At 39.7% G+C, this 17027-nt stretch overlaps 1 protein-coding gene across 2 annotated transcripts in view; it reads right to left on the reverse strand.

Annotated features, from left to right (window-relative positions):
• Nucleotides 1-3968: 3968 nt before the first annotated feature.
• LOC133660446 (cell adhesion molecule 4-like) overlaps nt 3969-17027 on the reverse strand; it is a 534597-nt gene continuing 521538 nt past the window's right edge. For both annotated transcript variants that reach the window (XM_062063951.1, XM_062063950.1), the window contains exon 5: nt 3969-4070. In XM_062063951.1, coding sequence (XP_061919935.1) covers nt 3976-4070 — 95 coding nt within the window. In that variant the 3' untranslated portion in view covers nt 3969-3975. The remainder of the gene's footprint in view (nt 4071-17027) is intronic.

Consider the following 17027-nt stretch of genomic DNA (forward strand, 5'->3'; position numbering starts at 1 on the left):
TCACAGATGGTGTCAAAAAACAAGTGAAGCACACCGAAGAAGAAGAATTCGAGGGATTTGTGGATGAGTAATAACTTCAGAAAGTGAGCTTCAAATGTTTATTTTGTGTGTTGTGTGACACTAACGTATGAGCAACGTTGAGTTATTGATGTTGCTATTGCTCTGCACTATTTTGAGTGTTACTATTTTTGTGATTGCACATTTGCACATTACATTTTGGGAGTGAACAGAGTTGTTAGAACGCTGGTTTGTAATATATTATTAAAGTTTGACTGACCTATCTGACTGTTTTGTTGACATTCCCTTTAGCGCAGCGTAGGTGCGGCTAATAACACGGGGCGGCTAATGGGTAAACAACGTTTTGAAATATGCCATTCATTGAAGGTGCGGCTTACAACACGGGGCGGCTTATGGTGCGGAAAATACGGTATTTTAAATATAACCCAGCAGATAATAAAACAGAGTGTATTGTGAAGGAAGACGGTGACAAATATATGCGGAAAAAATACGACCAACCTTAACGGCACCTTAAGGCTCGCCACAAGGATATTTTTTCGAAGGTAAGTTACAAATGCTGTTAACATAATCGATAAATGTCACAGTAAGCTAATACATTAGTACGTTTTCCACATACTCCTGGCGCAAATGGGCTTCTAACTTCAGGCTAAAGTTAGCTTTTGTTACGCTAACGTCAATTCATTATGTGTGTGTTACTTTAGCAGCATGTTTAGCCACGTTTACATTCAGTGACGGTGTGGTTATCTCTTTGTGAGTACGTTCTGTCAGCACATAACTTGATATGTTAAACAGGTGGAGTTACTGTTATACGTAGAGTCTGCTAGCTTTAGCCTGAAAGCCACCAGTGACGTTGTGCAGCCCCATTAAGGAATCAGGAATGAATTGATTATTTTATTACATGGTTTGCACAAATGAAAGAGAGTGGGGTTGTATGATATCTGTTGTAATTGCACGGGCAGACAGGCCAAGTTGAGCATATGTGTTCCTCATCCATCACTCAAATTTTGGGCATGTTTATGTTCATTGTACTTTAACAAATTCTGAGAAATAAAGCCACAATTGCTGAAGTAGAATGTTTTTGTTTTTTGGCTTTTTTGGAGTAATGAACTTTGATTCCACTGTTACCACTTTATCTGTGTGTAATACACAATCCTTGGATCAGAAATTTGCTGTTGGGTGGAAACCTTAATATGTCTAAAACCATTCCTTTATTGTTATTATTTGTGAAAATAGCAGATCTGCAAGCTTACAATGGGTTGAACTTATAGCTCTGCTGCTATTTTCACAACTTATGTGTGACACTGCCCAACAGCAATCTCCAATACTTATTGACCTAAATTAATTTGTTAAAGGCCTACTGAAAGCCACTACTACCGACCACGCAGTCTGATAGTTTATATATCAATGATGAAATCTTAACATTGCAACACATGCCAATACGGCCGGGTTAACTTATAAAGTGACATTTTAAATTTCCCGCTAAACTTCCGGTTGAAAATTCCTTTGGAGGATGACGTATGTGCGTGACGTAGCCAGTTTAACAGAGGTATGGCTTCCCCATTGAAGCCAATACGAAATAGCTCTGTTTTCATCTCATTATTCCACAGTATTCTGGACATCTGTGTTGGTGAATCTGTTGCAATTTGTTCATTGCATTATGGAGAAAGAAGCTGAGCAAGCAAAGAAGAAAGTTGTCGGTGCCAAGCGGAGTATTTTGCGAGGGAAGTCAGCAACACAACACAGTCGGTGTTTCATTGTTTACATTCCCGAAAGATGCAGTCAGGATCGAAGAACTCGGACAACAGAGACTCTTACCAGGAGGACTTTGATTTGGATACACAGACGCAGACGCGATACCGTGAGTACGCTTCCAAACATTTGATCGCTTGCTATAATATGCTCGAGCTAGTAGCTAGGAGCTAGGAGCTAGCATAACAAACACCTAGGTGTTTGTTATGCGGGATTAATTTGTGGCATATTAAACATAAGCCTGGTTGTGTTGTGGCTAATAGAGTATATATATGTCTTGTGTTTATTTACTGTTGTAGTCATTCCCAGCTGAATATCAGGTCCCACCTGCGCGCTTCCAAACATTTGATCGCTTGCCCGTACGTGTGTGTCACGTACGTAACTTTGGTTAAATATATAAGCTTTATGAACCTTGGGTTAGGTGAACGGTCCTTTGGGCTGAGTGAGTGTGTGTGTTGTGCAGGTGTTTGAATTGTATTGGCGGGTTATATAGACGGGATCCCGTCCATATAACCCGCTCGAGCTATTACTAGCTCGAGCTAGTAGCTAGGAGCTAGCATAACAAACACCTAGGTTTTTGTTATGCGGGATTAATTTGTGGCATATTAAATATAAGCCTGGTTGTGTTGTGGCTAATAGAGTATAAATATGTTGTTGTTGTTGGCATCCGTAAGTCTCGGAAGACAATGGATTGGCGCCCCTTGGATATGATTTAGTTAGTCATGCAGCGTCTGCTGTGGCTGTACAGACCCACACGGGAGTGACAGTCTCTGTTGCACTTGGTGCATTTATAAGTCGAGTCAGCGACAGGATGTAGTTGCTTGCTCTTTCTCTGAGCTCGCTTCTAATCTGCAAATACAAAGCTTTATCACTTGGACTGTTCAACCCCAGGCCACTCTTGTAGCTGAATGTTTTCTACATTTTAAGATTAGGAACCATATGTGGCACTCTGGACATCATTCGTTCATTCATTGGTATTATTTATGTTCTTAACTGGGCCACCCCCATATCTTTATAAATGACATGTCATTTGTAAAGACATGCCAGGCTGACAATAGGATCATGTAAACAACACTGCCAGAGCCGCAATGACTTTATAGTAGGTGTGTGAATGATCAACAATCAATATTATTGGCAGAAATAGAGGGCCCCAAAATCAAATTTTGCTTAGGGCCCCATGGAGGCTTGGGCCGGCACTGGAAACATTTGAACGTTTTTATGTTGTGTTTAAGACTCTGGCACATCTGTTTGATATGTTTCTTAAAGCCAAGTGTTGGCTCTAAAATGACACTGTAACACCTTCCCTAGCTACCTTCGCAAATTAGAATCCATGCAAAAGAAAATGGTCCAAGTTTAATGCACCCACTCGACATCTATTCCGTAATTATCATCTCTTAAGACTGGCAGAGTTCAATATGTATCACAATGCTTGTCTAACTTATCAAGTCAGTAATCTCAGGCTCTGTAGCTTGGTTCCTTCCTATCTATCGTCCCCAGCATGCCCACAACACTCGTAACTTTGACCTGATATCAGGTAAACATCGTCTACTGGCTTGTGCTGCTCGAAGTGTTGTATGCAGGGGACCAAAGATCTGGAACCGGCTTGATGAGAGCCTCAGGATGCTGTATTCATTCTCCAACTTCAAAGAGAAACTGAAATCCTACCTATAAACCACCTATCTCTAATGCCTCATGGGAATGGCTAGTGCCCCTTTAGAGGATTAGCATTGGGGTAGACTACTGTTGGGTTGTGCGTGGTTGAATGTATGCATGTATGTGTATGCTTTGCTTTTGTATTCCTATTTTGTGTTTGTCGTATCGCGTTTTTGTGCTTGCCACCATGTCTCAGCATTCTATGCATATACTGACCTTTGGACCCCCTGACCAAAGCTTCTTCTAGCTTATCTGGGGGACTCTTTCACTTACCACCATCCCTAAATGGATATTCACTACTGTTGTAATGGTAATATGGTATTGTGAATAAACTTGAACTTGAAACTTGCGTACTTGTATTGCAAAGGTCAGTATACTCTTGAATACCCACTCGTACTATATGTACTGTGACCTTTCACAACGTGCCGACGTGAACTTGAAAGACCAGCTCATACATTTTCAGTTATAAATCAAGCATTTTCCAGCCTGACACAAACATGCACACACACACACACACACACACACACACACACACACACACACACTTACGCACACTTACAGAGGGTTGGCAGTAACGGAGCAGGTCAGGCTCAGCGAGTCGCCCTCTCGCAAAATGCCAGTAGGTGGGACGATCCTGACGGTCGGTGCAACTGTTTGCAAAGAGAAAAAAAGAAAAATAGATGAGGAATGAGAATGAAGGGACAAGACGGCATATTTTGTATTTTTCCAAGGCAACAACTTGAGACACAATCATGTTTCTGGTTGGTGACATCATTTATTTTTACATGCAGTAGTTCAACTGTGAACAAAACTAAAAAAAAAACCCGATTAAAAACAGTTTTTAATTTTCTTTTATTTTAAGTGTGAGCTTGAGAAAAATAATGACAAACGTCTGTTTCAAACCTGCAAAAATACCTTTAGGGGGAAATTATATCGAATAATTTAACGCGCAAACAGCGTCTGGAGTGAGCAAAAAAACGACACAAAATATTGTCCAGGGGCCGTACTTATCAAGCTTCTTAGAATGACTCCTAAGAAGTCTGCTAAGAGTTGACTTAAGAGTAAATAAATTATTCGCTGAAAGCTGCACTTAAAAGTTAGTTATCAAGCGTCTTACTCACACTTTCAGCGAAGTGTAGGACTGAATCTTAAGTGTCACACTCAGAGCTGAATTACGACATTACTATGTGCCGTAAACGCAATTTTAGGTGACGTCATTTCTGTGTCCATAGAAATGACCAATCACGGAAGGGAATCCGTTGTCTAAGAATAAAGAAATATCTTGGAAATATTGAAGTGGACAATGGGAGTGTATATTTTGACAATAAACTACAAAATAATACAAAACAAACTAGTCCCCGCCGGCACTCACGCTACCGCTCCCTCTCTTCTATCGCCCACACACTCACTGACGTCACTCACCTCACGGCCACACACATACGCTACTGTCATAACATTTTCTTTCCAATTCATTAATTAGGCAACTAATTTGAAACTGGTGTGGGTGGCTCTATATATACTAGCCCACTGCAGACACATGCAGAAATCAACAAGGAATCGAAAAGTATTAAATCTGTGACAAAAATAATATCCGCTCTGTCTAAACCAGGGGTGTCAAAGTCAAATGGACGGAGGGCCAAATAAAAAATTTAGCTACAAGCCGAGGGCCGGACTGTTCGAATGTTCATTGAAAAATTTTTAAATGACGCATATAGTCTAGTGAACCTAATTGAACCTACTGAAAACCTAACAAATATATTCCAATATGATCAGATAAATAAAGCAATATTTTCTTATGGCTCTGTCAGTAATCTTTAATTTTCAACAGACACAAAAGACAAATTTCCTTTATATAAAAATCCCCATAACATGAACATTAAATGAAAGAAACCGGTATTCAAGGCACCATCAGTAGCCTATATTTTCTATTTTAGCAAAAGTGGGCTAAATTTACTTCAAAGAAAAAAACAATAATAGCAATTTTCTATCATCCACTCAACTGAAATATTTTTAAAATATAATTAAATTGAAATACAATAAAATAAAGTGCAAAAATCTATAAATCAAAAACAACACTTTGTTTAAGGAGAAGTAACATGCAGTGAAAACAAATATTAAACTTTAACTTTTAAACTTGAATTGAGTAAAAACTCTAAATATGTGATTGCACAGTAATGTTCACATTAAACCCCCCTCCTCCCTCCGTGGGAGGGAGGCGAGTTGGGTGCCCGAAACCCCCCGCTGGTTTCGGCCCGCCCCTTGGCGCGCGTGGCACGGCGGGCTCCGCGACCCGACGGCTGGCCCTCGTGGCTTGACGGCGGGCGCGTCCCGACGGGCCGCGCGTAGGGGTCAAACGCAGAAGTCTCAGGGCCTCGTGGTGAGGGGGTGGCCTGCGGGTTTCGGCCCGCTTGACCCCCCCGCTCCGCTTGGCGCGCGCGGCACATGACGGGTTCCGCCACCGACGCTCGGGCTGCAGCCCGACGATGGTGCGGGCCCGGCGGTGACGCGCGGTTTGGGGAAACAAAGCAGAAGTCTCAGGGCCTCGGGGCCGGGTTTCGGCCCGCCCCCTTGGCGCGCGTGGCACGGCGGGCTCCGCGACTGACGGCCGGGCTGCAGCCCTTCGGCCGGCAGGCGCGTCCCGGCGGGCCGCTCGCCCCCTTTCGGAACCTTGGACCGGCATCCGCTTGGTGCGTGTAAAAGATCTGCGGTCTGCGGGCCGGTTCTAATAATAAATCAAGATCATCCCAAGGGCCGTAAAAAACCTTCTCGCGGGCCGGATATGGCCCGCGGGCCTTGACTCTGACATATGTGGTCTAAACGATACCGTTTGATCAGCTGCTCGTCATCAAAAAAACAAAAAAACATTGTTCCGTTCCCTGAACGTTGGCGCACGTCTCTCTCGCCTCAGTGCCATCCCTGCTGGCAACTCCTAACCACTTAAGACACCTCTGAAGGTCTCTTAAATATCGTGGAGAGTAGGAGTGATTCTTAGACTTAAGAACGTTGATAAAAAGCTTTTATTCTTAAGTTTGAGAGTAGGACTAAATTTCGCAAATTCTCATGACTTAAGTGTAAAATGGCACTCTAAGAAGCTTGATAAGTACGGCCCCAGAAATGTTTTTTTGGGGAGCCCGAGGAGGATTATGTTCTCTTAGGTCAGGGGTGTCCAAACTTTTCCCACTGAGGGCCGCACACGGAAAAATTAAAGCATGCGAGAGCCATTTTGATATTTTTCATTTTCAAAACATAACAAAATATATAGATTTTGTTTGTTTTTTACCTTTAGGGCTCCCGGGGACCATAAAAGATCTAAGTCATTAAAATGTTAAAAACGAGCCAAATTATTATTTTTTTTATTTTTATAACGCTTACAGTAAGTCTGTACAGTATATCAACTTCAGGTTGATATAAAGTTTAAAAAAACAAAAAGGTTTTATGCCTTTTCTGTCAAAGACAACTCTGTTTTTTTATATCAAAACTGAAATATGCAGTATTTCCCCCACTGCCCAAAACATTCAGAAAGCAATGTTTGATGTGACGTAATTAGACCCTTAAAAAGATCAATAATGCAGGACACCATTGATTTTAATTCATTATTATTTTTGAGTAATCACAGTGAAAAGATAAATAAAATCCCAGTAAATATATTTGGGATCCAAAAGGTGCCCCACTCAGAAAGTGATACATTTTTATTAGTTAGTTCACGAGCTCAACTTCAGATATATCAGTCGATTTTACGTTTGAACTATTATTTTGTTTGTTTTATGCTCTTTTGTCAAATAAAATGTTGATGTTTTTGTATGGCAACCACACAATATATGTAATATTTCCCACATAAAACATTTTAAAGTGAAATATTTGAAATAATTGGAGCCTTGAATAGGTCAATAATTCATTATAACATTGATTTTTTTTTTTTTTTTGGAGCAATGGCAAAAAAGGAAAAAAGAAAGATAGACAAAAGGAAAAAAAAGCCTGCATGGCAACTTTGTGTCAACATTGCAACTTGTTCTAGTTAGATTTCACCTCATTCCACTTTTTTCAATGTTTTTTTAATTTTTGCAATAGCATTTCCAGAATGTGTGGCGGGCCGGTAAACAATTAGCCGCGGGCCGCAAATGGCCCCCGGGCCGCACTTTGGACACCCCTGTCTTAGGTAGTGGTGCACAGTGAAAGCCTGTCAATGCATTTTTTATCTGGCCAGGATACAGTTACTAAAAAAAAATACCAAAATAAATATTATTTTTCCAAAATGACTTTTGCACGGTGGAAGAGGGGTTAGTGCATGTGCCTCACAATACGAAGGTCCTGAGTAGTCCTGAGTTCAATCCCGGGCTCTGGATCTTTCTGTGTGGAGTTTGCATGTTCTCCCCGTGACTGCGTGGGTTCCCTCCGGGTACTCCGGCTTCCTCCCACCTCCAAAGACATGCACCTGGGGATAGGTTGATTGGCACCCCCCGTGACCCCAAAAGGGACAAGCGGTAGAAAATGGATGGATGGATGGACTTTTAATGGGGATAGGTTGATTTCTGGGCATATCATTTATGAACGGACAAAAAAAGTGAGATGACATAGCAAAAATGCAGAAAACAAATAAGGGCTCAATACTATATATTTCATCAACACAGTAGTACCTGATCCACTAGAATCCAAATACCAGGCGCTAAACAGGGTGTGCAAACTACTATTAGTGGGTGTGGTGCGTGTAATCTACTGAAATTGCGTGTAATTGAAAACAAGTGCAAAAGTGGCACGGGCAAGCTCATTTGAATGAGTTTTTTGCGTGTTCTACACGGCTATCACCATGGAAACACTCATTTACTCGATGTTGTCTTGTCAACACATTTTTGAAGCCTCTTTTTTTGTGCTGTCCTCCAAATCTAAACATCAGACATGGAAATGATCAGCCGGACTCTCGACTCAATTGACAACATCTTTTCGCCGAGGAAAAGAGGTTCTGGGGAGCCTGGCTGCCCTGATGGAACCATTGCTGCGGGGTACGTGAGAGATTCCTGGGACGAATGGAAAATCATGTGCCTCTCAGTCCTTTCCATCGAGGAAGTGGAAGACATCTACCTATTTGGAACCGTGATCGCTGGGCACCTGCTGATTGGGCTGGGCATTGCTCTGGTGTATCGTCAAATTCGTAAGACGATGGCAGCCACTCAAGGGGCCCAAAGAATGTTCGTCGCAATGGAAGGTTTGGGCCGGGCTGTGGGATCACAGACTGGGGCGATTTCTGAACTGAATCGCAAGATGGATCACATCATGGAAAAGCTTGTTGAAAGGGAAAAAAATTTAAAAAATTAAAAGTAAAAATAAATAAATAAAAAGATGACTCCCTATATCTGTATATATATATATTATATATATATATATATATATATATATATATATATATATATATATATATATATATATATATATATATATATATATATATATATATATATATATATATATATATATATATATATATATATATATATATATATATATATATATATATATATATATATATATATGTATCTGTTTATATATTTTTATTTTATTTTTGATTATTATTATTATTAATATATTATTATTTCTTTTTTTTGTTTATTTAATGGATGTATTTGTAGACTGGGGCGATTTCTGAACTGAATCGCAAGATGGATCACATCATGGAAAAGCTTGTTGAAAGGGAAACAAATTTAAAAAATTAAAATTAAAAATAAATAAATAAAAAGATGACTCCCTATATCTGTATATGTATATATATATATATATATATATATATATATATATATATATATATATATATATATATATATATATATATATATATATATATATATATATATATATATATATATATATATCTGTTTATATATTTTTATTTTATTTTTGATTATTATTATTATTAATGTATTATTATTTCTTTTTTTTGTTTATTTAATGGATGTATTTGTAGATACTACTTTGTTTTCTTTGCTGTTTCCCTTTTTTTGGGGGGTGGGTGGGTGGGTGGTATGGTTGGGATATAAACAAAAAATATGTTGACATTTAGGGCACACAACAGATATAAGATGTATGTGAATATGATGTAATGGATAGGAATGTCTGATGCTGGATATCAATAAAAATAAAAAATAAAAAAGAAAGGGAAAAATTGGATATAAGGGCCAGCATGGACAAATAGAACAGACAAGCCATTGTAATGTCTGCTCGCGGAAAAAAATAAATCCTTGACGCTGCAACAACAGGAGCAGGCTGGTCTGAAAACATCCCAGAGGACACCTCAATGATGGACGCTTTTGACCTCCCTCCCTCCTCAACGACACCTGGAAGTCGAACTTTGCTTGCATTGCATGCAGAACGGCCCCAGGCCTATGGACACTACATCAACACACCCAAGACAATGGGCATATACACACACACACACAAACACACACCCCTCTCCCACCCCACGCCTTCATCACTGCTTGATTCCCCTTCGGTGGTGACGGACGGCTGGCAGCGCTTCATAGCAGCAGACGACCACCAGGGCCCCAACTCCCCCGCCCCTCTGTTGCGAGTTGTCGTGATTAAATGTAACATGTTTATGTGTGCATGGCATGGAGGTTTTTTTCCTCCACTCCAGACTGGGCTCCTATGGTTGTATTTTTTCATTCATCTTCTTCCCCAGCGTTTTACCTTTTCCCCACCTTTTACGGGGCGCCTCGTGGCGACCCATCAGCGTTCCTGTTCTGTAACCCTGTACACTGTTTGTTTGTCTAATCTTGAACGGGTTTGTGCTGAAAATAATAGTTTTGTTGTACTTGTTGCAATGACAATAAAGACCTATCCCTATCTCTATCCTATCCTTATCCTATCCCATCCTTCATGTGATGATCCAACCTGTGGCGTTTCGCTGTGTTTTCAAACAAGCAGCAGACATGTACCACTTTTTTTCTGGGCAATATAGAAACAGTCCTTCAGTGCATCTACAACGGAACTCAATTTTTTCCGGGCTGAAAGTGCACCTTTGGAATGTTCCAGATGCCAGCAAAAGCATATTTTAAGAAGTTGTTTTTATATATATATGAATTTTGATGAAAAAAAACAGCAGCAGACACCAAAACATACAAAGAAAAATGTTTTATAACAGCCCCTAAAGTCATCCAGCAGCTTTACAATTATAAAATGATATTGCTGAAAAACCGATATGTCAAATATATTTATTGTTGACAGCCCATACATATTCTTTCTCACAGCCTTGTCTGCACTACTGACAGTTTGCGCGCACATTTCAGAAGTGTTACTGTAAATAAAAATGCAAAACAGCTCCTGCAGAACTGTTTCAGTCTTGATAAATCACACCACGGGTGCTAAAGAATGCTAGAATTTTCTCCTCCAAGTATTGTGGGCGTTCTGATGATCAGCCTGTCCACACACTAAGTTCTTTGCGCTTCTTACTGTGCTCACTTAAGAGACGCAATCCTCTACGCACAAGCTTAGTAGATCGAGTTTGAGTGTGTTTTAATACATGTAAACCTGTAGTCGCATTTATAAAAGTATATAAAATACAAATATCAACGTAAGCACTGTGAATCGTGTAGTCAACGTTTCTGGTTTTAAAGACGTAATCGTAGTTAAAGGCCTACTGAAAGCCACTACTACCGACCGCGCAGTCTGATAGTTTATAGATCAATGATGAAATCTTAACATTGCAACACATGCCAATACGGCCGAGGTTAGATTAGTAAAGTGCAATTTTAAATTTCCAGCGAAATATCCTGCTGAAAACGTCTCGGTATGATGACGTTTGCGCGTGACGTCACGGATTGTAGCGGACATTTTGGGACACCATTGTGGCCAGCTATTAAGTCGTCTGTTTTCATCGCAAAATTCCACAGTATTCTGGACATCTGTGTTGGTGAATCTTTTGCAATTTGTTTAATGAACAATGAAGACAGCAAAGAAGAAAGCTGTAGGTGGGAAGCGGTGTATTAGCGGACGGCTGCAGCAACACAATCACGTAGCCGGTGTTTCATTGTTTACATTCCCGAAGTATGACAGTCAAGCTTTACCATTGGCCTGTGGAGAACTGGGACAACAGAGACTCCTACCGGGAGGACTTTGAGTTGGATACGCGCTACCGTGAGTACGCAACTGCGGCTTTCAAACATTTGATCGCTTGCCCGTACGTGCGTGCCGCTATGTGCATGTCACGTACGTAACTTTGGGGAAATATATGTGCTGTATGAACTTTGCGGAGGTGAACGGTACTTTGGGCTGTGGGATTGAGGGTGTTTGAGTTGTATTGGCGGGTTATATGGACGGGAGGGGGGAGGTGTTTGTTATGCGGGATTAATTTGTGGCATATTAAATATAAGCCTGGTTGTGTTGTGGCTAATAGAGTATATATATGTCTTGTGTTTATTTAGTCATTCCCAGCTGAATATCAGGTCCCACCCGCCCTTCCCTATCTGAATCGCTTCCACTGCCCTCTAATCCTTCACTTGCACTTTCCTCATCCAAGAATCTTTCATCCTCGCTCAAATTAATGGCGTAATCGTCGTTTTCTCGGTCCGAATCGCTCTCGTTGCTGGTGGCCATGATTGTAAACAATGTGCAGATGTGAGGATCTCCACAACCTGTAACGTCACGCTACTTCCGGTACAGGCAAGGCTTTTTTTTATCAGCGACCAAAAGTTGCCAACTTTATCGTCGATGTTCTCTACTAAATCCTTTCAGCAAAAATATGGCAATATCGCGAAATGATCAAGTATGACACATAGAATGGATCTGCTATCGCCGTTTAAATAAGAACATCTCATTTCAGTAGGCCTTTAAGTAAAATCAAAATGTCCAAACTGCACCGTTCCTTTTTGGGATGACTCAATTATTTGGATGGAGATTATGTTTATATTAGTGTTGTGTTTGAAATAAAACTAGAAAAATCCCTACTATAGCCTACTATCTCTGCCGTGGGGGTTGCTGGAAGCTGCCGCACTTTTAAGATGATGTCGAGTGTCTGAATCCGAGAGTTTTAGGCGTAACGGTACAAAATGACTGTAGGGGTGGGGGGGAAGTGTGATCAGCGCTGCTTGCAGGAGGAAAAGTCACCGCCGCTGTCCATGGTACTGAGGACGAGCACCATCGGGCATGTGCTGACGGCGAGACACAGCTGGCAGGTGATTAGATTAGATTTTCACAGGTGGTACGTGTTACTAATCCTCTGTTGTAGGCAACAGTAGGCGGCCGGGAGCAGAGGAGGGAGGAGGATACGGAGAGAAACCGATTATTGAAAAACATTATCATTAAAAACCTTGTTAAACCTGCACGGTGGACTCTCGTGCCGTGTCTTCAGTGGAACTGCTAGGAAGCGACTTCCACAATGAGCTACACAGCTAGCCTAAAATGTTAGCACACTTACCTTAAAAAAATGCTAACATTTAGCATGTGTGCAAACATTAGCATGATAACAGTTAGCATGTTTCATATACCGAGTTGCATGACTCAAAGGTGTATGGCTGCGAAAATAGAGAAAAAAAAGAGTGTAAAATTAGATGAAAAACTTAGCATGCTTAAGTTAGCTTGCCAGCGTGCTATCGTGTGCATGCTAACGGTTAACACATGTCACATACCAAGTTACACCAGACTGTATCTCACGGCACAGTGGTTGAAAAACACTGATATAGACGGTGAGGTGAATGCCAATGATACATTACCCTACTCAGTGCCCTAGTGGTTAGAGTGTTAGTTGTAGGTTGTGAGTTCAAACCCCGGTCGAGTCATACCAAAGACTATAAAAATGGGAGCCATTACCTCCCTGCTTGGCACTTAGCATCAAGGGTTGGAATTGGGGGTTAAATCACCAAAAATGAGTCCCGGCCGCGGCCACCTGCTGCTACTCACTGCTCCCCTCACCTCCCAGGGGGTGATCAAGGGGATGGGTCAAATGCAGAGGACACATTTCGCCACATCTAGTGTGTGTGTGTGTGACAATCATTGGTACTTTAACTTTAATTACCTTCTACTTGATTTTTTTAAGTTTCTGGTTTAAAAAAAAAAAAAAAAGCTCTCTTTTTCCCCTTTTTCTTACAAACTAAACACATTAAAAAGTCAATAAAACGACGCGCCATCCAAGATAAATGTCAAACAGCCCAGATGAAAAAGCTGTAAAGCATTAGAAGTTCTTAGCGGCATCTTGGATATTAATGCATGCATTTCTTCATTTCTGAAGAGAGACGTTCTGTACCGCGCTCTGACATTAAGAAAGAGTTTCAAACCACGTGTGAAAATTCATAAAGGATTGATCTCGGCCTATAATGAGAGCGTGAGTGAGTGTTTTCAGCCAATTATCAATCCAGGTCAGACCACAAAAAACAAGAAAATGAGGGGTATTTTATTTGAACTAAGCAAAATGATCTGCCAATAGAACAAGAAAATTTGGCTTGTCAAGACTTTCCAAAACAAGTCAAATTAGCTAACTTCAATGAACCCCAAAATAGCTTAAAATAAGTATATTCTCACTAATAACAAGTGCACTTTTCTTAAGAGAAAAAAAAAAGATATTTTTTCTTAATATGTTAAAAAATATTCCTATATTAAGCTCCTGTAGAACTTTGTAGTGTCTGGCCTGGTTCTGTAGGCTGTCAGTACTTTCAGAAAGTCAGTGTTCGAAAACAAGAAAAAAAATACAAAAATTTGGGGTATTTTATTTGAACTAAGCAAAATTATCTGCCATTAGAACAAGAAATTTCGGCTTGTCAAGACTTTCTAAAACAAGTAAAATTAGCTAACCTCAATGAACCCAAAAATACCATAAAATAAGTATATTCTTACTAATAACAAGTGCACTTTTCTTGGTAGAACTTTTTTTTTTGACCTTTTTGCTCAATATGTTGAACAATATTGTTAAATAAGTAAATGCTAGTGCCATTATCTTGACATAATGATATGCGCACGGCATCATGATTTTTTTTTTCATGCTTGAAGTAAGAAATTATTACTTTAAAAAAGTAGTTTTATACTTGTGAGTGTTGATGACACAGCTTTGCAACACTTGATATTCTAGTTTCAAGCATGTTTTACGCATAAAATCTCAGCTGTAATATCTTACTGAGATCATTTACGACCAAAACCCTTAAAACAAGTAAAACACTCTAACATAAAATATGCTTAGTGAGAAGAATGATCTTATCAGACAGAAAATAAGCAAATATCACCCTCATTGGAGATACTTAATCTTACTTAGATGTCAGTTTTTGCAGTGCAGCGCCTTGCATGGCAGCTCCCGCCATCAGTGTGTGAATGTGTGTGTGAATGGGTGAATGTGGAAATAGTGTCAAAGCGCTTTGAGTTCCTTAAAAATGTAGAAAAGCGCTATACAAGTATAACCCATTTACCATTTTTACCATGTTCAGATCCACATTGTGGACGCCGTCTTTGCTCCACAGTAAGTCTTTGCTGTCGTCCAGCATTGTGCACTGCAAAAAGTCAATGTTGAAAAGCAAGAAAAAAAATACAAAAATTAGGGCTATTTTACTTGAACTAAGCGACATTATCTGCCAATAGAACAAGAAAATTCGGCTAATCAAGACTTTCCAAAACAACTAAAATTAGCTAACCTCAAGAACCCAAAAATACCATAAAATAAGTATATTCTTACTAATAACAAGTGGACTTTTCTTGGTAGAAATTTTTTTTTTGACCTTTTTGCTCAATATGTTGAACAATATTCTTAAATAAGTAAATGCTAGTGCCATTATCTTGACATAATGATATGCGCACGGCATCATGATTTTTTTTTTCATTTCTAAAATAAGAAATGATTACTGTGAAAAAAGTAGTTTTATACTTGTGAGTGTTGATGACACAGCTTTGCAACACTTGATATTCTAGTTTTAAGCATGTTTTACTCAATATAGCTCATCAAATCTCAGCTGTAATATCTTACTGAGATCATTTAGGACCAAAACCCTTAAAACAAGTAAAACACTCTAACATAAAATCTGCTTAGTGAGAAGAATTATCTTATCAGACAGAAAATAAGCAAATATCACCATTATTGGAGATATTTCATCTTACTTAGATGTCAGTTTTTGCAGTGCAGGGGCATCATTGCGCAACACTTTCTGCGGTTTATGTTGGTTCCTGGCTTAAAGAACCCCGACAAGGCTGCATGAAAAAAAAAAGTGTACTTATTTGCTTGTAATAACTCGGGCTTGTATGCTGGGAAGTGCTGGACGTAGCTGCTGGACGTAGCTGCTGGAGGGCTGCATGGTGTGTACACGAGCTCTGGTGTTCAAATGAAACGGGACCCTGCGACTTTGACACCAAAATACACTGTAATGCTGCAGGAAGGGCAGCAGTACAAATTGAATAATCTATGTTTTTAAATCATTCAGGCGGAAAAACATTATGCAAATGGCCGGGCAGACAGTGTTTGTGTAAGAGGTTTGTTTGTACAGCCCAGCGCTCGCTAAAGCAGGGCCAGTTCTGTCGTAGCGCGCTTCAGGCCTCGCATGTCCTCTTACTGGCCCGCACTCACGCTACGCCGCACTCGTCCACGCTTAGGGGCATTTACGTCTGTCGTTACGCAACAGTGCATTACTGCACTTTTCCTCATTTGTGGCTTATTTTCAGTCATTTTGTTTGATTTCTATTATACGTGGTGCACTGCAAAAACTGACATCTAAGTAAGATGAAATATCTCAAATAATGGTGATATTTGCTTACATACCAAGAAAAGTTCACTTGTTATTAGTGAGAATATACTTATTTTAAGCTATTTTTTGGGTTCATTGAGGTTAGCTAATTTGACTTGTTTTGGAAAGTCTTGACAAGCCGAAATGTCTTGTTCTATTGGCAGATCATTTTGCTTAGTTCAAGTAAAATAGCCCTAATTTTTTATTTTTTTTTTTCTTGTTTTTGAACATTTAGTTTTTGCATTGCAGAATGCTGGACGACAGCAAAGACTTACTGTGGAGCAAAGACGGCGTCCACAATGTACATTGGTAAAAATGGTAAATGGGTTGTACTTGTATAGCGCTTTTCTACTTTTTTAAGGAACTCAAAACGCTTTGACACTATTTCCACATTCACCCATTCACACACACATTCACACACTGATGGAGGGAGCTGCCATGCAAGGCGCTACACTGCAAAAACTGACATCTAAGTAAGATGAAATATCTCAAATAAGGGTGATATTTGCTTATTTTCTGTCTGATAAGATCATTCTTCTCACTAAGCAGATTTTATGTTAGAGTGTTTTACTTGTTTTAAGGGTTTTGGTCCTAAATGATCTCAGTAAGATATTACAGCTTGTTGCTGAGATTTGATGAGCTATATTGAGTAAAACATGCTTGAAACTAGATATCAAGTGTTGCAAAGCTGTGTCATCAACACTCACAAGTATAAAACTACTTTTTTAAAGTAATCATTTCTTACTTTAAAAATGAAAAAAAAAAATCATGATGCCGAGCGCATATCAAGTAAAACAGCCCTAATTTTTGTATTTTTTTGTTTTTGTTTTTTGAACATTGAGTTTTTGCAGTGCACAATGCTGGACGACAGCAAGACTTACTGTGGAGCAAAGACGGCGTCCACAATGTACTTTGGTAAAAATGGTAAAT

This window comes from Entelurus aequoreus, linkage group LG11 (genome assembly GCF_033978785.1).
Source record: "Entelurus aequoreus isolate RoL-2023_Sb linkage group LG11, RoL_Eaeq_v1.1, whole genome shotgun sequence".
NCBI lineage: Eukaryota > Metazoa > Chordata > Actinopteri > Syngnathiformes > Syngnathidae > Entelurus > Entelurus aequoreus.